General features: G+C 50.2%; 3 protein-coding genes across 7 annotated transcripts in view; 1 reads left to right on the forward strand and 2 right to left on the reverse strand.

Annotated features, from left to right (window-relative positions):
• Positions 1–610, forward strand: part of SPG11 (SPG11 vesicle trafficking associated, spatacsin) — a 28,764-nt gene extending 28,154 nt beyond the window's left edge. The window contains exon 40 of the mRNA XM_057422665.1: positions 127–610. Within this exon, the coding sequence (XP_057278648.1) occupies positions 127–307 (181 nt within the window). The 3' untranslated portion in view covers positions 308–610. The remainder of the gene's footprint in view (positions 1–126) is intronic.
• Positions 611–1,522: 912 nt separating this feature from the next.
• EIF3J (eukaryotic translation initiation factor 3 subunit J) lies at positions 1,523–9,724 on the reverse strand. 2 transcript variants are annotated; one of them, XM_057422723.1, is made up of 8 exons: positions 9,606–9,724; positions 9,431–9,531; positions 5,324–5,381; positions 5,009–5,100; positions 4,566–4,680; positions 3,379–3,537; positions 3,013–3,086; positions 1,523–2,492 (listed from the first exon to the last, which is right to left on the reverse strand). In XM_057422723.1, exons 1-8 carry the CDS (start codon positions 9,631–9,633, stop codon positions 2,361–2,363), a joined length of 759 nt encoding a protein of 252 aa, XP_057278706.1. In that variant the 5' UTR covers positions 9,634–9,724; the 3' UTR covers positions 1,523–2,360. The 2 variants fall into 2 exon arrangements, with proteins under 2 accessions (XP_057278706.1, XP_057278707.1); XM_057422724.1 differs by having other exon boundaries at positions 1,523–2,489; positions 9,606–9,662.
• A 5,304-nt stretch (positions 9,725–15,028) lies between these two features.
• The window catches only part of CTDSPL2 (CTD small phosphatase like 2), a 34,759-nt gene continuing 29,874 nt past the window's right edge, over positions 15,029–19,913 (reverse strand). For all 4 annotated transcript variants that reach the window (XM_057422712.1, XM_057422709.1, XM_057422711.1 and 1 more), the window contains 5 exons: positions 19,429–19,491; positions 19,254–19,333; positions 17,035–17,161; positions 16,165–16,260; positions 15,029–15,716 (listed from right to left, as the gene is read on the reverse strand). In XM_057422712.1, coding sequence (XP_057278695.1) covers positions 15,651–15,716; positions 16,165–16,260; positions 17,035–17,161; positions 19,254–19,333; positions 19,429–19,491 — 432 coding nt within the window. In that variant the 3' untranslated portion in view covers positions 15,029–15,650. The remainder of the gene's footprint in view (positions 15,717–16,164; positions 16,261–17,034; positions 17,162–19,253; positions 19,334–19,428; positions 19,492–19,913) is intronic.

Genomic DNA, 19,913 nt, shown 5'->3' on the forward strand with positions numbered 1-19,913 from the left:
CTACTGGCTCCTTTAGAGGAGCACAGCCTCATTTTAGGAATTCAGTTCTTAGAGGTCTGTAGCAAATCAGTCTTAGTGGTGACTGTGAAGCCTTTCTAGTTCAAGTATGTGTACAATTATTTTCAGAGTTAAACAACACCCACCTACTGAAGCTGCTCTGAAGAACCTGAAGAAGCTGCTCACGTACTGTGAGGACATCTACACGTACTACAGGTTGGCTTACGACAACAAGTTCTACGACGTGGTGAACACGCTCCTGAAGGACGCTCAGACTGGCTGCTGCCTCAATGACATGTTGTCAAACTAGAGCCCGGCTTCCCGCAGGGTTAGTACTGACTCTTTAACAGGTATTTTATCCATCTGCTTACAGCAGTGCGCTGCTACGCGGAGGCTGCTCCAGAGAACTGGTGCTGGTTGTAAATATTGCAAGGGCTGAGGCTGGGTTAACCTAAAACTGTGTTTTGTATAATAAATCTGTTTACAAAACACGTGAGTAACCAGCCCCTGCAGCCAGGGATGGCCCCTTGGAACCACAGGGAGCCAGCAGCCACTCATGTCAGGCTGTGGCTCACCACGGGAATGGTGTCCAAACCAGCAACCAGCTGGAGGAGCAGGCCCGTACATGGTGATGGAGTCAGCGGGAGTGTTAGTGAACTCCTTTGGAAGGCTGAGGTACGTGCCCAGATAATCCATGCTTTGGCTCTCATCTGATCAGACTGCTTAGTGATCGAGAGAATGCCTTGTACAACCCCTTAGGGCTGTACAGCAGATACTAACTTGCTGCTGGGAGTAAAATGTAGTGATGTATTCTTACGGATCCTAACTCCCCCTCCATGCTTGGGTGGGTGGTTGGCTCTGACACTGGGTCAGGAGCTGCAATAAGCACTCTGCTGCTGAGGTGTTTTGGCAAATCAGGAGGGAAGGTAAGACTCGGACACTGCTTCAGGCAGAAACTGGGGTTCAGCTTGCATTCAGTACATGCCCCAAGTAACAGCAGCCTGCAGAGCTCCTGGCTAACACAGATACTAACTCCTGGCCCAGAGCAGGGGGAGGGCTCACAGCTGGAGGCATCACACAGACAGATGGCTTCTAAGTAAAATGAAGCAATGGGATCCCACTATCTCTAAACACTACCCCAGCAAAACCACCATTGCCATGGCAACCCAGCTAATTAGCAAAGATCTTGAGTTTACAGCTTAGAGCCTCTGCCTGGTTGCTGCACACAGTGACGATGCTTCCCCTGCGCAGTGTTTCTCTCAAAGCTGTCAGGGCAGATCTGGAGGTTGTACATGGCCATGGCCATGGGGCACACAGGTACCACCATAGTTCAGGTCACTGCGCCTCTAAGAAAGAGAATGTTGGGCAGGGAGGAGTAAGCCTGAGCAGAGCCCTACTGCAAACTGCAGTGCCAGTCAGTCTTGTCAGAGAAATGAGACCAAGCTGTTGTGGTTAGTCCCAGCACCGCAACCCCACCACCTGTTATTTTAAGACACTAACAGAACGGGTCCAGAGGCAGCCGGGGTGAGGTCCTCAATAGTGATTTTTATTAAATTAGTTGCTTTATAAAACACTGCAGATGTTGTAATTGTTAACATAACAATTTGCCCAACTGTAGCAACTCTTGCAGTTTGCTAAGCAAGTTTTTGTTGGTTTTAAATGAAAGAAAATGGCCGAGTTGTGAAAGATCTACCACAGCCCAGGACAGCCCAAAAGGAAGTCCTGGGTTTTTTTACACTTAAACCAGGCAATTAACTGTTAAGGAATCCCAAACCCATACTGCTGCGTTAGTAGAAATCCAGATGAATGGAAACTAAACTTCATACTTAAGCCACAAAATCGTTCCTTTCCGGTCAGGTACCCCCTGGCTCATGACCACCCCATGCCCACTCGAGCAGCGTCTCGAGTGCAGGATCCTCACACTGAAGTTAGTGGCTCTCCTTCACAATACCCCAAATCCTCAAGCTCTAACGTAAGACAAAGCAATTGTAATACTAAGTGCACACCACACCCTCGCTGCAAACTGCGCTGGTTCAGCACAGGTCACTTAGGTAAGGCCAAGTCACTGAACCCTGCTGGGAATAACGTTGTCCCCTGTTGAAACTCCAATTTAGTGGCTGTTACTGTGGAGTCAAATAGCAACAGTTACCCTGTATGAGAATCTGGGGGGGTTTACTGCAATTTACATAGCTTTGAACCATCCTGGGTCTAAGCCGTGACCAGGCACCCATCTGGACTTAAACCACCAGCACAGATACTGCAATTCTGATTGTAGCATTTGGCAGAATTTAAAGGAAGAAAAGTTGTGCTACATGTTTAAGGGATTATGGGCAACAGAAAAACAACAGAAAGGGAGATAAATGTCACATGAAGTCTTCAAAGTCTTGTACATATTCACCATCGTATCCTCCGTAGTCAGCCAGGTCGTCTTTCATCGTAGCCTTTAAACCACCGCCCGGCACAACACCTTTTTTCTTCTTTTTGGCTTTATTCTGCTTAAATAGGAAGAGCACATTGACTTTCAGCTCCATAGCAATGAGTCAGTACCCCAATTCCAGTAACACCTCACGTCTCTGGGTATGAGCACTCACACAGCCACGCAATGAGCATGACTCCTACCCTGTGTTTCACCCTGCAATGCCATCAATTACAGTCCATTCCTAGCACAGCTGTGGTATTTTCAGGTACCCCACAGCTCCCTCATGGACTTGCCCATGTTTTGTCTGTCATCCTGTTTTACCCAGCTCTCAACAAGTAGAATAACAAGGTAAATGCAGCATCTGGTGTTCAGCTCTGTGAAATCACCAGTTTAATGAAGGAATCAAAGTGCTGAGGCACAGGGTGCCCAGAGAAGCTGTGGCTGCCCCAGCCATGGCAGTGTTCAAGGCCAGGGTGGATGTGTGATCATTTAATCTCCTGCTACTCCCAAACCATACCCAGCAGCTGAAGCAGTGTCCAAGAACTGCCCTCACCAGCCCAGCCCTTGCAGCCCTTACCACCACGCAGAAGCCTTACCTTTTCCTGTTTCTGTTTTTCACTGCATAGTACTGTCAACGTATTTGTGATCTTTTTCAAATCATCAACTTCCACTAAGTCAGGAAAAGAAAAAGGATTCTGTGTCAGTATTGTTTTCAAAGGCAGTTAAATAACCCAACAACACCACCCTGCAAGACGTAGAAATAAGCATCTCTGATGAGGATGGGCAATTACTTGGTTTAAATCAGCAGAACACAGGCTGAGTGAGTCTGGTCCCTGGAATCACAGTTAATATTTGAAGGTCCCCAGATAAGCAGCCTCCTGTACAGGGAGACAATCCCTAACACAGTCTGTGGGGATGGAGTCGGGTGTTCACTGGGTGTCCTGGGCTCCCATGACACTTACATGAAATACACACGTCCCGAACTAACGCTTCCAAGAAGCTGGCGTAATGTAACGACTTCTCGTACTGTGTGATTTTCTCTTTTAGTAGCTTGCCAAATTCCGTAAAGTCATCTTTCGAGGAGGGATTCATGGCATCTATTCCACAAGTGTTATTTACACCTGCACGGGAAGACAGAGGTGTTACACAAACAGCCGTGAGCCCCGGGGTGACACCAGAGGAAGCAGTAACCTCGCTGACATTCGGGCCCAAACCCCCAGCCAAAGCTGAGCTCTGCTCACTGCTTCCACCACATAAAAGCCAACAGCCCCAGTTATGAGCCTCTATGGAAAGGTGTTTTACTCCAAAATGTAGTAATTTGCACCAGCTGTTCCCATTCCCTGGAGTAATGCACTCTACAGGAAGCCCCTTTCCCTTAAATAAAGAATTCCTGTCTTGAGCTCCCCAGTGCAAAGTTTAGCTGGTTCTTTGCAGCTGGTTTTGGTGCATCTCCCACCCCTACTCTGCCAAGGACTCACAGAGAAGCATTTCCACCGAGTAGTAGCTGGATAATTCACTATAATCAAGGAAACACACTTTCATGTGTGGAGGATGCTGCTGTGAGTCAGGATCTCTGCTGATGCTGTCAGAGCACAAAACCAGGCTGATCTGCTCTAAATCTACCTCATCTCCACCATCTCACTGCTCTGACCTGGCTGGCTTTCCCTCCTCCTGGCCTGCCACAGTTTGCCTGAAGGGAAGCACACTGGAGCAAGTTCTGCTGTGCCACAGTCCTCCAAAGCCTTGTTAGCTCCCTCTTGTAAAGCACTCAGAACATTCAGAGACAGCACTTCTGGGTTTTCTTTTTACACACTCGTCTCACTCAGCTTTTTACCACAAGTACCAGTGCGTCCAAGTGCAATGCTGGAAACTTCAGCCAGCCACCTCTTTCTCCTGTGGGCTCCTACTATTACCTGCTAAGGAAAAGCACCTCCTGCGCTAAAGCCGGTTTTGTGGTTCTTCCAATTAGTCCCCCTCACCGAGACGTGCCTCCAGCAGTTCCAGTGCAACCCCTCTTTAGTCTCAGTCACACAACCTGTGTGTGCCAACAGGCAGATCCTGCTCAGTTCCCTCTGCAGGTACCCCCCACCAGGCTGATTTCAGGGGACAGCCCTCTGGGGCTGCTGCAGTTGCACCAACTCGCACTTACCAAAGGTTTCTTTTGCTAACTCCAGGTCTGACTCCTCTTGCAATTTCTTTAGTCGTAGCTTGTCTGCTAACTGTTCTTCTGGGGTGAGCTCCTTCTGCTCCTCTGGGGCCTCTAACTGCAGTAAGAAACATAGACACGCTGCCCCTGAGCAGGGTAACACCACCACATCGCTTAACAAGCAGTCTACAGCAAGGGGGAAGCAGCGCCTCAGTTGTGTGTTTCACCACTGCACGTTGTACCATGAGCAGCAGAGATGAGCATTGCTTCAGCAGCTGGCCCAATTACACATATTAAAGCTGATGCCCCCCCCCCCGTGTTACTCAGTGCAGGACTGAGGTTTGTTTTATCATAGTCAAGAGCTTTACAGGGCTTGTTCAACCTCAAAAGAATCAAACTGACCCTGTCCTCTACATCTCTGAGACCCCGAAGGAAACAGAAGTTACCCTTTTTTTAAGCTCCTCTTGCTTCTTCTTCTGTAGCTTTTCTTTTTCTTTTATTTTTTCTGCTATTTTCTTTTTTTCGGAGACTTTTGGCTCTGTAACACATGGACACCAAAGCTCTCAACAACCAGGGCTTACTCCCAGCAAGCACAGTCATCGCTGGAGCTCCATCAGTGGAATCCGAACCCAGGGAGCTCCAGGACACACTTTGTCAGAACAAAACCAACCCCATTTAGTGGGTTTGATTCTTCAGACACACTCCAAACAAACCAGCGTCTGCTCTGCTGTGCACAGAGCCACGTGTGCTTTAAGTCTTACCTTGTTTTACCTCTGTCTCCTTTACTTCCTCCTCTTCCTCCTCATCATCCCAGTTATCCTACAAAAAGAGTCTGAGTTAAGATTTTTACAGATACTTGTTCAGGTAACAAATGCGAAGAGCAGCAGCTCATGCACCACCTCTTTAAAGCCATTAATCTTATGTATGGAGTGAGGAAGTGGGGAGGAAGTTGAGCTGTACAAGGGCTTTTGGAGCTGATCAGGAGGCTTCAGGACCAGTTCTTACTTTGGAAACAGCAGCTTTTGGTTAAAGAATCAGAAAGCTCATGTCAGGAGTCACAAAAACAGGTCACGGTCCCATCAGCACCCACAGGAACTCACGGGCAGCACCGTGCTGCGGGAGCAGGGGAAGCAGCAGCAGCAGGCAGAGGGGATGCAGGGGACCTGGTGCCACACAGGAATACCGGCCCCTAACAGTCACCACACCGATGGCTCCTTCATCGCCAAGGAGCTATTGACAGACTCTTCCCACAAATAAATCATTTAAATGCTCTCCAACAGCCACCACGTCCTCAGGTGTATTTTCAAGCAGTCTCAGCTGTGGTGTCTGCAGTAACTCTGCCTCCAGCTTTCACCTTCAGCAACCTTCAAGGCCAGGTTGGACACAGGGGCTTGGAGCAAGCTGCTCTAATGGAAGGTGTCCCAGCTTGCTGGAGGAGCTTTAAGGTCCCTTCCAAGCCAAACTGTTCTATGCCCACCATCTCTCACCTCCCGGCCACTGTCCTGTGCCCAATGGACGATCCATGGTTCAAACAAATACAGAAGCACTGTGTCTACAGAGCTGACCTGCCAATGTCACCTGCAGACTCTACAGCAGTAATTCCACAGGTTCTTCCTGATTGTTCCCTAGACCAGAGTTATGGGAATCCGTATTCTTGTCCTAACCCCACTGCAAATTCAAGCCTGTATCCTCCATGTGGAAATCACTGCTCTAAACTGGATCTGAAGGCGCGTGCCAAGTACCACACGATGCTCGCACCACAAGTTAAAGGCAAGAAACTCACAGGAGTTCAGAACTTCAGTTACTGGTTTCCACTCAACCTGCAGGCTCACGAGATGGCATCTGACAAGACCTCCTTTACCCCAAATCACACACACTGTCAGGGCATCATTACAGACAAGCTTAAACCCCCTAAGTCCTGAACATTGTGATCTCACCTCACCCAGCAATGCACATAATTGATTAAATCAAGTGAGTTATTCAATTCTGAGGCTGCTACAGCACAGCAAATAGAAGGCAGTGGTGGAAGCACTGAGGACTTCAATGTGCTGACCCAAGCAAGGGAGCCACCGAGTCCATCCACCAGCTCACTCCAGTTAATTGGCACTTGGGAGGGCTCCAGCTTCCTTCCCCATTCCAAGGAGCTGACTTGAATTTGGAGCAGCATTACTTTAGCTCACATCTAATTAAGAGTTTGTTACACCCACTTTTTAAATAGCTCCTTCCATTACTGCTGCCTCAGCCCTTGCCCTGTCCTTCACCGGTCTTAAAGTCAAGTGTCTGAGAGCGCAAAACCCCAGAGCAGGGCACCCTGACCCTGCCCGTGGGGTAAAGGGGCTGAGGGCAGCTACTGCACGTCACCAGTATGGGCAAGGACTTCCATGCGAGGACAGGCTCACCCCTTCCCCACGTGCCTGCGCAGGGACAGGACATGATGGCAGAGCTTATTTGAATTGAATGTATTTGTAACTGGGGGCAGGGGAGCACCCACACCTATTCCTGTGGTTTGGAATTCCAGGGAACTTCCTAGGAGGGAAAGAAAATTGCTCTCCTGTTGTATCTTCGCGCTGATACGAAGTAACTCAAAGATGATGTCTTTATCCCAGAGTGTTTCAGCAATGCACACCTGCACTGAACTGAAGTGAGGCTCCTGGGAACATCATGTCCTGTCAACCAGCCCCTGAGGAGAGCAGCTCTCTCATGGCTTCCTGTGCTCCATCACATGTACCTCAAACACAATAATGCACATTCTGCCCCCCAAACCTAGAAGACAGAACTGGGGAGCAACAGCCCCTCCAGCACACAGATTCCCACCAGACCCATGAGCTCTCCTCCCTTCAGAGCTCAGTGTCTGGGTGGCCCTGGCTTTGCTACACACAGAATGGCCCAGGAGTGAGATGAGAGTTCCTTGGCTGAAGGCCCATCCTCTGGGAAGCACCAGAGAGTTTTGTCACTGATGAAGATGCTAATTTTAAACCTGGGGAAGCCAAAGTTTCCCAACTGAACAGTTCCTGCAAGTTCATCCCTGAAAAATCTTCCAAAATAAACGCCAGGATCTGAATATAGAAACCCCATTCCAAACTGTGAAATACCAACCCTAAAGCCGCTCCTGCTCAGAAACCACACAGAGCTTCTGCTTTAGACCGTGTCCTTTATCTTACACAGCCACTTCCCAAGGTGCAAACAGGGAAGCCAGAGCCCAAGAACCACCACAGGCGCAGCTCTGTGACCTTAGGCCTTCTGCAGAAGAGCAGATCAAAGCAGAACAGAGCAGCTTTCTCTGCTGGACCACTCCTCTCCAGCCCCAGCCCCAGCTCTAAGCCGTGACTCCTCTCAAAGAGTTAAGTAGTTGCATTCTTACTACATGTGCGAGAACCTTGCGTCCTTATCAAAGCCCAAGGCAGAGGTGTCCTTGAAGAGTAACCCCTGAGAGCGCACTTCTCTTGGACACATTCTATCCTGGCAGAGAAGTTCCTCACTTTCAAAGGCAGGAGGAAAAGCCTCACAGAAACAATGTCTCTAAGAGATGTGTGTGTATACACACCTACATGGAGAAATCACATATACACCCACAGTTACACTTTAACCACACTACAAAGCACTGCAGCTACTCTACACAGACACCTTTACTTTGCCTGCTGCAGTGGGATACCTTTGGGAGCTGAAGAGTGTGGGTGTTGCTACATTGAAGGAGGAAAATGGATAGCTTGTAACTCACACCAACACCTTCACTGCTTTTCTGAGAGGAGATGAACCACTTCTGTCACAGCGACTGCAAGAAGCAGCTCAGCCCACGCTCAAGGACAGCGGCGCTGCTGCTGTCAGAGGTCCCGGTGGCAGTCAGTGGCCTCACACTGCGAGCAGCAGCACTGCTCCAGAGAGGTGACCAACAGCACCCAGGTCACCAGGGCCTGGCCACTGCTGCGCCGCGAACAGAAAGGCCTTTTCAGTGGACATGCTTCCATTCCTCGCACTCGCTCCTGCCATGCTGCTTGGCATCGTTTCCCTCCTGTCCAGATGAACGTGGCACAAACCGAGGTTTCTGCGGCCTCCAGCTGCAGGGGCAGCTGGAACAGGCTTTTGGAAGCATCAGAAGTGAACATCTGCACATTTTTAACCCTGATTCCACGCAGACACCACTCGTGAAACACAGCAAACCCCCCTGTCATCTAATAAACCGATTTTAAGTAATTCAGGCACTACCAAATCCACAACCACACAGTAAGGCTGCTGCTGCCTTTTCAAATGATGAGCCCAAAGTGTGTGTGCGAAGTAGGCAAAAGGGGGGGAAAGGAGACCGCAGAAGTCTCTGGTCAACCACAGAAGCTCCAATTTAAAGCTTTCTTTGAATCCCATCCCAGTGCTCGCCCAGGAGCTCACCCCCACTCAGAGCAATGGGTCTGAAGTGCTGCGGAAGGCAGTGGGAGAGCGGCCGGCCCCCAGAGCAGCCAGGCAGCTGGGAAGCAGCAGGTGGATTCCCTTGAGCCTCTTCAGGCCTAGAAAGCGCCCGTGGGTCCGCCCTGCCCTCCCCGGGAAGGCCCGCGGGCAGCGGGGGTGCACCCCGGGCGGCTCCGCGCGCTCGGAGCAGGGACTGGGGCCACCGGGCCCTGTCAGACGCGTCCTCCCCCGGCATTCCGGCCACTGTCACCCGCGGCCGCCGCTGGCCTTCGGGGCGCCGGCACCCGGGCCCGGCGCGGCCCCGCCGCAGACGCTTGGCCGCGGCCGCCCGACCTCCCCCGCCGGGGCCTCCCCGCCCCGCCCGCGGCCCCAGCCCGGGCCGGGCCGCGCCGCCGGGCCCGCGGCCCCCGCACACGAGGCACCGTGTGGCAGCGGCCCCGCTCCCCGCCGGCCCCGCGGCCCGGCCGCACCTTCACGTCGTCCTCCTCATCCTCGCCGGCCCAGCGGTCCCCGGCCACTCCCGGCACCAGCCGCTTCGCCACCGGCTCCACCACCTCGAAGCTGTCGGCATCTGTGGGGAGAGGAGCGCGGTGAGCGCGGGGCGCGCGGGCCGGGGGCAGCGGCGGGGGCAGCGGCCGCACCTACCCCACGAGTCCACCGCCTCCGCCGCCATCTTCCCCGCCACCGCTCGCAGGGCACGGTGAGGCGGCCGCTCCAGAGCGGCAGAGCCGGAGCCGCGCGCGGGGCACGCCGGGACGGTGGCGGACCGCTGGAGCTCCGCCCACCGCGGGGGCCGCGGTCGGTGCCGGGCGGGCTGAGGGGCCCCGGGCGCTATGGCGGGGCGGCAGCTGCGGCCTGAGGGGAGCGATACCGGTGAGTCCGGAGCCGGGCCTGACCGCGGCCGGTGCGGGCCCTTCTCCCTCCTCAAGCGACAGCAAACGCGTAAGAGCTGGGGGTGTCGCAGCCGGCTCCCTGCGCTGCGGGGAAGGGTTTCGTGTGCGAGGCAGGGAGGAAGAGAAGCTTCCAGGCTGATCCCCGCTCGGGTTTAGCCGCTTGCCAGGCACCACAGCAGCAGGCACGGAGCTGCGGCTCCGGTAACCAGAGCCCGAACATCCCAGCGGCATCCTCGCCGCCGGGAGGGCGCGCAGGGAAGCGGAACACGGTGAAAGCCGTGCCCTGGATTCACGCAGCACGCCTGAAGTCAATTCAACGAGTGAGGAATTTGCTCCCATTGCACTGGTGGGGAAATGAAGGCACAAAGGCCAAAAGCCCTGCTCGAGCCCAGCGTGGAGGGAGGGGAACGGCCCCGGAGGGCAGCAAACGGCCCGGTCTCAACATCTCTGCTTAGGAGGAGAAACTGATACAGATGAGATCAATGGGGCCTTGTGGTTGTTTTACAGACGATGCCCACAGAGCACATGGAAAAGGAGGCCTGGAGCAGAACAGCTCGGGAGGATGCGCTGTACCGATTACAAAGCACATCTCCTTTTCTCTCGTTGGGCCTCCAGTATCCTTAGCTTTTAAAACACACATGCACACAGAGAGCCCTCTTCTCCTTCCCTTTCAAAGGCTGAAAGCAGACATGGAGGAGTCTTTGCAGAGAACAAGAGTGTGCAGTGGAGGATCAGCTACAAACCGTAAATCCAGGAGCCAGAGCCCAACTCTTCCATAGAGACCTTTATGAACCTGTGCTAGAAAGGGAGGCAGCAGCAGCAGCACAACCTCACAGAACACGAGTTCTCTCCCAGCTGTATTTGACACCATGCAGCCCATCGCTGCAATGGCACTTTTGCAAGCATCAAACAGAAGAAAGCAAACGAGTTATTACATGGGCAAGACAACCCAGGCAGCGCCAGGTCACACAGCGCCGCAGCTGCACTCGCTTCCAACCACAGCCACTGCCTGTGATGCTGGGGAGGGGGTTGAAAGTTACCTTTGCCTTTACTAAGTGACTACGAGCGATGAAGTGCTGCATCCCTGCTGCTTCTCATCAGCTGCTCAGGACCCCGGTGTGAAGAACCCGAGGCGTGGGTTTGCTGCCACCAAGTCTTTGCTATCAGCCCTGTGGCACCCCTGAGCTTCACTCAGGTTCCATCGGCAGCACCGATAACTGACCGGAGCCCTGGAGCCTCCCTGCCACCATCTCGCTGTCTCTTCTTTCTCCCATCATGGGTAGCTCTCAGCTGGGTGGAAGCAGGTAACAAATGTGACCCAGGGAGGGGGAGGAAGGCAGGAGAGAGAAAACCTCCCTGCATTCAGCCAGCCCAGGAATGCTTCTGCAATCCTGAGTTTTCTCGTTGTTCATCCCATTCCAGCTTTATTCTACTCACAGAATGGGTCTGAAAGTCCCTTTTAACTCCAGTCCTCAAAGCAGTCTCTTGGTCTGAAGAGACACACAAGGGATTCCTTCTCCCAGGAAGACGCACTTCTAAACCCAAAGCCATTCACCTCCCTGCCCGTGTGACTGTGGTTGCTCCAGTTTTGCAGGTGTTGGTCTTTGATAAGGAGTTTCATGGCATGAAATATGGAAGCGGCCTGACTGCGGATCAAAGGTGCCGTCTGTCATCCTGCCACACACATCCAAGGAAGTCCCTTCACCAGAAAAATACTGCTTGTGAAACCCAGTGCTCTCCATAAGTGGCAGACATTAACAGAGGAGTGACTTGTGTCCCGTGGCACCTGCTGGCACAGACTCCCCCCTCTGAGCTGGTTTCCCACAGTAGGTACTGTCGGTTTTCAAACCAGCAGCAGGATGTGAATGTTTGCTCCGAGGCTTTGACTGTGGTTAGGTTCCAGTTCATCCATCTGCAACACACAAGCATTCATTTCACGTGGAAATCCAAGCTTTGCAAAGGTCTCCTCTCCACATCCTCCAAGGGGAGCATCCCAGGAGCGCTGCAGCAAGTGGGGGATGAAGGCACAGTTCTCTTTTCTCATTCCCCATACTTGGGCAGTCTCAGCACTAATCCCATCCTCACATGGAACAGTCCCAAGGGGCACAGGGCTGGTGCGGGCTGGGGCTTGCCTTGGGTCCTGTAGAAACTGCCAAGCTCCAAATCCCATCATCTACTTCAACACGCTGATTGACTCAAGTTTGTTCAGGCAAAGAATAAAGGCTACGACTGGCCACGCAGCGCTGTGAGGAGGGCAGAGCCAGGAGGAAAAAGAAAGGGATCTGGGTATTTACCCGGTAAAGTCACAACGGGTTTGTGTTTCTGGACAGGGCTCTTTACTGAACAAGCAACTCTGCTGCTAAAGGTCCTGCCGGAGGCACCCACTTGGCCTCTCCTCACCCACAACTTCCTGGTCTCACACTTGGGCATCCATTGGGAAGAGCTGCACACAGGGAGGGGACGATGTGCCATGGAAGGATGCTGGCTTCTCTCAGCAGGAGCAGCCCCAGGTTTGCCTCATCCTCCTCCTGCACCCCAGCTGTGGCTGCTCAAGGGCTTTGTTTGAAGGCAGTCTCCCTCCTCAGTGTGCCCGTGGTCCACAGCATTCATTTGGGAGACTTTCAATCAGGTCTTGACACGTTGCAGCCTTTCAGATACATTCCAAAAGTAATGACACATTTTCCTACCCAGATGGAAGGTGAAATGAATCAGTGGTGGAAAGGAGGCTAGGAACACCGAGGTGCACACTGTTCTAGCTATAGAGCAACTTAAAAAACCCCAAACACGTTGACCATGTATTGCCAAAATAAGCACGAAAGACGTTACTTTGCTGACAGAACGGAGAATGCTCCGACCTCCAACAGGGTACCCATGGACATGCAAAAGGAACACACGATTGCCAGGCTCAAGGAAAAGACCACAAAACGAGACAAACTTTGGAAATAGGATGTTGTGTTTTCTAAGATTACACAGGGTTGGAATCAATGACAGAGCTGCAGGACTGCTGCATGCATGCATGCAGTCTGCTTGCAAGACTCGAGCAGTGCATGGAGTGGAGCCTCCCCAGCACCCGTGTCACCTCTGGCACACACAGTCCATCAGGACCCAGGGCAGAGGCAGAGCTGAGCTTCCCCTCAAGGCTAATCAGGTGAAACTAGAACCTGAAGGGTTATTGTACCTGTGCTGCGTGCAAACAGCCTTCACACCAAGGTGTCTGACGTGTTCAGGAACTTGCATCTGGGGGAAGGTGGACTCATTCTGCAAAGCAAGCTCAGGGTGATAAATACCAACTTGCAGCACATTACAGTATCACTACTTCCTATGTTTATTCAGCAGTCTCTGTTACTTCTGCTCTGCAGCGATACAGAACTAAACCCTCTGCTTGCGTTTCCCCACACAGACACAGCTGTAAAGTGCAACGTGTGCTTTGGTTTCCTCAACTAAAGAAAGCACTTCTAGAATGGGGTCAGGCAAAGAGAGGACCCCCGTGCCCAGGGACACGCTCTGAACAGACGATGGTCTCTTTACCGGCAGAGAAGAGCCACGAGCTGCTCCGCAAAACCCGTTTCACTCTGGCTGAGCAGTGAATCTTAAAGCAGCTCTGTCACGGCAATGACTCGGGAGGCAGCTGGCAGAGTTCCACAGCAAGCAGGGATTCACTGTTAAAGGAGTTAAAAATCCCAGGTTTAGGTTCACATTGTAAGGAACAGCCAAAGAAAGAGTTGGCAAAGCACGGAGCAATCCAAACCCCGACCGCTTTCAGAACCCAGAGACACCTGAGAACCATCTCATGGCCACAAACCCGGGGGGGGGGGTGTGGGGGGTGCAGGAGCACGCGTCTGTGCAGAAGCAGATATAAAGGTCATGTTATGTACAGTTTATTTCAATAAAGACATAAGACAAACAGCGTAAAGATGCCCAGATGCCCTAGAGATAAATACATTTAAAAGATTCTCATTAAAATGAATCCATAGTATTTCTTTCCTGCAAGCAAAATACCTTTCTTTAAATACAAAAAAAATCAGTATTCTGAATTGCAAATGTTTTCACTTCTTTTGCAGAAAATCTGCCATGATGGTTTGCTTTTTAATGAAGAAGGATTTTCCACAAAACAGGCTTGCTCTACATGCTAAGTTCATTAAACAGTTCAGTGACACAATGTGCTAGCTACATACACAACAGAGAATATAGTAAGAAAACACTCAACCTGATGAAAAGTTAAAATCTTCATTAATACACTGGAAAAAGTTGACATAACTCATGCCTTTTAAAATCAAAAATACAAAAATTAAATGTTTTCCTAAAAAGATTTTCCTTATTTTAAGGACTCATTTGAAAATGAAGCTGCATGTAATTTGTACAATAAAATTGTACAAGTAAACAGGTAATATACATAAAAAATTAATTGACATACTTCTCCATTAGCAGTTGTCCACCTTTAATCTCCAATACTGTACTTTCTGAACAAGCATACAAAATATCAAACTTCTCTTTAGAAAAAGTGCCGTTCTGTGACATCTCTCACACAAAACCAGTCCGCGCCTGGGCCGTGGTCATGCGGTCGGAGGCGTCCGACGTCTGCAACCTAAACCCTCTGCGAAAGCCTCCTGCGGAGGACATGGACTCACCACTGGAACCCCCCGGCGCCGAGGCTGCCGGCCCCTTCCCGGGCCCACGGCGGCAGCGAGGGGCTGCGGAGCGGGGGTACCCCGGGCTTGCGCGTAGCTACAGCCGGTACCCCCGCCGCGCGCACAGCTCCGCACCCGCCGCGCGGCACCGGCACCACCACGCGCATCGGCAAGAGCCCAGCACGGCAGCCCCGGGGGAGGCAGCAGCCACCCAGCCGCCCGGCCCCGCGCCGCTGCTCCTCTCCAGACCTGCACCCACGGCATCGTCTGAGGTATTCCTTGTCCGTCTGTGCCACCGCGAGATACTGTCTGTCCAGCGCACGGGCCGCCAATGCTTTAAAACAGTCTGAATATTAGGAACTCTTACATCTTCTTATCTAGCCAGTCTCTTGATTTGCTGAAAAGATTCCAACTACAGTAGAGTATTACAGAAAGGAAAAGATAAATGCAGGGTGGGTTTTTTTCCTCTTTCTAAATGAAACTTACGTGGGCTAAAACTAGAGAGTATTTTTAAACAAATATACAGTATGCAGGCAGACAAAGCAGGAAAACGGCCATCAACTGTTTAATAAAAAACTAGGAAAATTTGGCTATTTCCAGAAAAACTATGAAGCGCCTCAACTAAAAGGAATGCATAATGAAATTCTAATCTAATACAGGTCAAAAATGTAAAAAGGTTATAAACCTTAACAGGAAAAATAAAACAACTTTTTACTGGCCATTCCTGTTGAAATGAGAATCTTAAAAGTAACAGAAAAGTGGCTACAAACCCACTTAGAGCACCGAACAGAGAGAAAACACGAGTCCATTTTCAATCTCTGTTGTATCATAAAATCCTGTGTTTCTACAGGTCAAACTGCTGGTGGCAGAAACAGAATTCTTTATAAACCGCAGATGTCCTGGACATACAAAAACGTGTTGGAGTTGCACTAGTTCTAAAGACTCTTCTGTTCTAGCCTACCCACGGGCTTGTACGGTGGAGTACTGAACGTGTTCAACCTCAGCCATAGAAAGTCTCTTCCTGTAACCCTTGATTATTGTTGGGCACCAAAGATAAGAAAAGCAAGACGGGGTACAAAAATGCAAAATTTCAACAGTAATGGCAATGTTTTGTTTTAGTCCAAAAGGGTCCTGCATTTTCTCCCCCTTCAGTAATGTGGCAAAAGGCTTTAATCGGGGGGTAGCAAGTCATGCAAGCGAAATCTGTCTCTGATGTGAGGTCGGACATCTTCATTCTGCAGGGAGGGGAGAGAGAAAACAAAGGTGCGGGTTTCAGGACAGACACGCCTATAAACCCCATTACTTCAACAAGGTCAGCTTTCTACCACTGGCATTTTAATACAACAAAACATAAGCAGCCTCCCACTGCCTAAAGGGGCCAACAAGAAACCTGGAGAGGGGCTTTGGCCAAGGGCCTGCAGGGACAGGCCAAGGGGAATGGCTTTAACCTGCCCGAGGGGAGACTGAGCTGAGCTCTTAGGCAGAAGCTCTTCCCTGGGAGGGTGCTGAGGCGCTGGCACAAGGTGCCCAGAGAAGCTGTGGCTGCCCCATCCCTGGCAGTGCTCAAGGGCAGGTTGGACACAGGGGCTTGGAGCAAGCTGCTCTAGTCCATAAAAATACCTAAAAGAGATAACTAAGGTTTGGGCAGTGGGTGGGGAAGAGCCACCTCAAGGAAACACTTACCAGCTCTACAAGTTTCTCCAGAAATGGAATCAATTTTAGGAGTTCATTGTCATTTTTATCCATGAACCAGCTTTCTATAGGAATTCCATTCGAAAGCTAACGTAAAGAGAGAATAAAACCATCAGCACACGGTTTATACTTAATTCGTCTAAAAATGTAACTTGTGAAATAGCACTTTGAGGAAAAATGTTTCAAGCTGAAGTTTATTAATACGTATTTTCCCTCTGAAGTTTGCATTGAACTTCACTTCCAAAATGCCTGCTTCCTTTGCATACCTCACTACACAGATTTCCACCTCAAAGCTGAAACAGAACTAGCCCTCGAAGCTCTGCAGGTCGGAAAGGCGCTGCTGTTCTGAGGCACTCTTACACTAAAGCGCTGGCGGATGCTGTCTGTGTGCGTGCAAGTGAGGCTGAGCCAAAGAGCTCTTTGTTCTGCTGCTGCTTTGATGGAGGTGAGACGTCGGGGATCCCTCTCTGCATGTCGTCCCCAGTGTGACAGGAACGTCCCCCACACAGTGTGTAACCCCATAGCACCTCAGCGTGAGCCATTTTCACAGCTGCGGTCACCTCAGCCAGAGATCTGATCCTAATCCCTTCACTAGCATTAAGAAATGAACTCCACGCTAGAGACCAAGCACCAGACTTGGCAGCCTGCTGGCTTCTGCCAAAAAGCTAAGTGAGAAGCAAACGTGACGGGTTGCGTGGTTCATCAGAAGTCACACGGTTTGCACTCGATCAGCTCTTCCCTAAATGTAAGAGAAAGGCAAGCAAACCTGGCTGCTTTGCTAGGGTTTGGCTCACAAGCCATGTGGAAGCTGTTAAATCAGGCTGCAGCGGTTCACCTCTCCCCCGGCAGCACCATCCTCACCTGGTAAGCAAAGGCTTGCGGTGAATTGTCAATGATGATGGTTTTTGAAAGGTCTCTACCAAGAATGTTTAAATCCTTGATGTAGTTTCCTTGTACACAAACACAATGCTCGCGGAAGAGTCGATGCCTGCAAGTAAAGCAGAACACTAACGAATGAGACCAACTTGCACGGCATGGGGAAGAGCTGTCTCTGCCAGATGTTAGCAGTTTTCTCCTCCTCCCATCCACCAGCTCCTTTGAAAAAACTGTTCCCTTTTTCCCATTCTCTTTGGAGCTTTTTTTCCCCAATAAAATGACCACTGAAGGTGATTTTACATCAGCCTCCTTCTGCGGGCAGCTCTTTGTATTTACCCAGAAAAGCTCCACCCGGATGCAAGCAGTATCTGTGAGCAGAGCCTGCCTTCCAGCCTCTAGTGATGGATCAACACAGGGACCCAGCACACTCAAACGCTTTTGCAAGGCCCAAAGAGCAGAGATTCATCCTGCACAGGAGCCAATTTATTGGCTTTTACTGTCCCTTCCTTTTGCTGTCACAACCTGTGGCCTCCCCACACCACCACGTGCCAGAACACCACGTACCAGGGGTGTCTATGTTACCTACCTCTGTTTGCAATTAACCTATTTCAGTTATTAGAATGTGAAAAAAGCCTCAAGGCCAAAACATTCCAGTGAGTTCTTCCTTTCCCATTAGCCTACTCCCTTTTCACTTATTACACAAGAAATGGATGGCGAGACTACAAGGACCCAGTTTTAAAACATACCAGGAATAACACTCACGTTTCATGGAATATCACTGTAACTTAGAAACAAATTGTAAACCAGACAGATGTGGGCTCTCGCAGGATTACCTCAGTGTCTTTAAGGCTCCTTGCATTTTTAAGTGAAGCTTTTAGAAGCTGCACACAGTGTGCTCAATTTCAGAGAGGGGTTGAGTTCCTAATGTTGCTATGGAGGAAAATAAGCTGATGCCTCGGCAGCAAATGAATTTAAATATAGATTCTGAGTCACATGTGTGGAGCGCTGACAAGTCCACCTTGAGGCTGATGCCAAAGGGAATCATGCCTCCATGTCAGCTTTTCGGTGGCACATGAATCACAGCTAAATTCATGCATCACGTGAGTCTTTCTGCCGTTCTCAGAAGACTCTCTGGCTGTGTATTTTATTACCATTCTCCTGCTCTAAACCCAGTCCTGAATCACACATATTAGGCTCTTGGAGGAAGATTTTTAACACTAGGGATGCACACTTAACGCGCATCCCCTCTGGCCGTGTGATGCAGGTAAGCTCAGACACTCCCAGGACTGGAAGTATCTGAAAGCCCAGTTTTAGCTGCCTGCTCAAAAGGCAGCGGCAGTCAGGCTACCAAAGCCAAAGCAGGATTGTGCTGTGCACGCCGTGCAAAAACAAGCAGTGAGATGACTGTTCCTGGATGAAAACCAGCAAACAGTTTATCTTCACACTCATCCAGAAAATGAGTTACTGTGTGCCCAAACTACTCAGCAAAACCAATGGATGCAGCCACCACCTCTGTCCAAATGGTTAGTTTATTGTGTGTGTAATTAAAATCAAGTCTTTCCTGACAACTATTACAATAAAATGCTGCGGTGACATACCAAGGGCAGCATTTACACAGGCCTGGCTCTGTCCAGTTTATGCCCTTACTGGGATTACCCTGTGCAGGTGAATCCCTGAGAGGAATCCTCTTTGGATTCAGCTTCCCCATGTAACATCCCACCTCCTAGATAGGAATAACAGGAAGAATCTCATCCAGCAGAACATCTTTCCGCCCTAAGGAGCTGTTCTTGCAAAATGCCCATCACTGCCAAGCACACTCGCTATTAGGAAATGAAAAACTAAACCAGCTCCAATAGAAAACCCACAAACAAATTACTTTGTGAGTGAGAAAGAAAACCATGCTGACTGTAAGGATAACTATACAATTCACAACTTATAAGCAATCACTCGAGTTTGAGTAGTTCAGACCAAATAAATGGCTATGGGGTTTGGCCCCAGAGGGCAGTGTGAAGCTGCCTGGATTCATTCTACCCTCAGGGCAATAGCTCAATCACTTCATTTTTCTCTCACTCCTAGACCAGACAAACCCACAGAGACCCAGTTCAGTAAGACACACGCCATCAGCACATGCTTCAGCACACTGGATGCGAAACAGCACTTAGTTTGCTTACAAACACCAGGTACATTCAGTTTTCTGGGTTTACCTGACCAGTTGCTTTTTAGGGTCTAGTATGTTCAATAACTTGTCTGCGTACACCTTCTTAGAAGCGGTAAAAAGAATGATCTGTGGATTCAAGAGGGAAAAGCAATCATTTTGGGTATAAGGACACGACTATAATTTGACAGTGAAATTCAGAGGCAGCATCTGGTGGGTTTTACCTCATAAATCTGAGACATACGTTCCAGGAATTCTCGGAAGAATGGCCTTAATCGGACATACACCTGCAGCAGAAACAGACTTTAATGAAGATTCAAAACACCTCAGCTATCACCTGCACTAAGTACCAGTTTGTAAAGACAAGGTCAAAATGAGATTATGAACAAGGTAAACAGCAAATACTGATTTCCTGCAGAGTAATAACTGAACTAAACCAATACTGCATTAGCTCGCAGCCCAGGCTGCTCTAAGTGAAAGCATCAGATGATAAAATCAGGCTTAACAAATTCACTGGAACATTTGGTGGAATTAGAAATAACTTCAGCTACAATCTAAAAGTTGGACAACAAGCCAGAATGAAACTGGTTGCTTTGAGCAGGCATCCTGAACGAGCTTCACCAGCCGGGCAGCACCAGAGCAGCTTCCAGCTGATGTGTGCCAGCACAGAAAGGGTATTAATGCTTTCCCCGCACACAGGTAACAGCTG

Source organism: Pezoporus wallicus, unplaced genomic scaffold (genome assembly GCF_028554395.1).
Source record: "Pezoporus wallicus isolate ANWC-B61680 ecotype Strahan unplaced genomic scaffold, APGP_CSIRO_Pwel_v1 contig_13178, whole genome shotgun sequence".
Classification (NCBI taxonomy): domain Eukaryota; kingdom Metazoa; phylum Chordata; class Aves; order Psittaciformes; family Psittacidae; genus Pezoporus; species Pezoporus wallicus.

What these genes read in the sequence shown, in the direction of transcription:
- EIF3J (XM_057422723.1), bottom strand. Translation starts at nt 9,633, where the DNA reads ATGGCGGCGGAGGCGGTGGACTCGTGGG. An exon ending in ATGAGGAGGACGACGTGAAG is followed by an intron (nt 5,382 to 9,430) that starts GTGCGGCCGGGC and finishes CTCTTTTTGTAG; the next exon opens with GATAACTGGGATGATGAGGA. An exon ending in AAGAGGAGCTTAAAAAAAGG is followed by an intron (nt 4,681 to 5,008) that starts GTAACTTCTGTT and finishes TTCTTACTGCAG; the next exon opens with TTAGAGGCCCCAGAGGAGCA.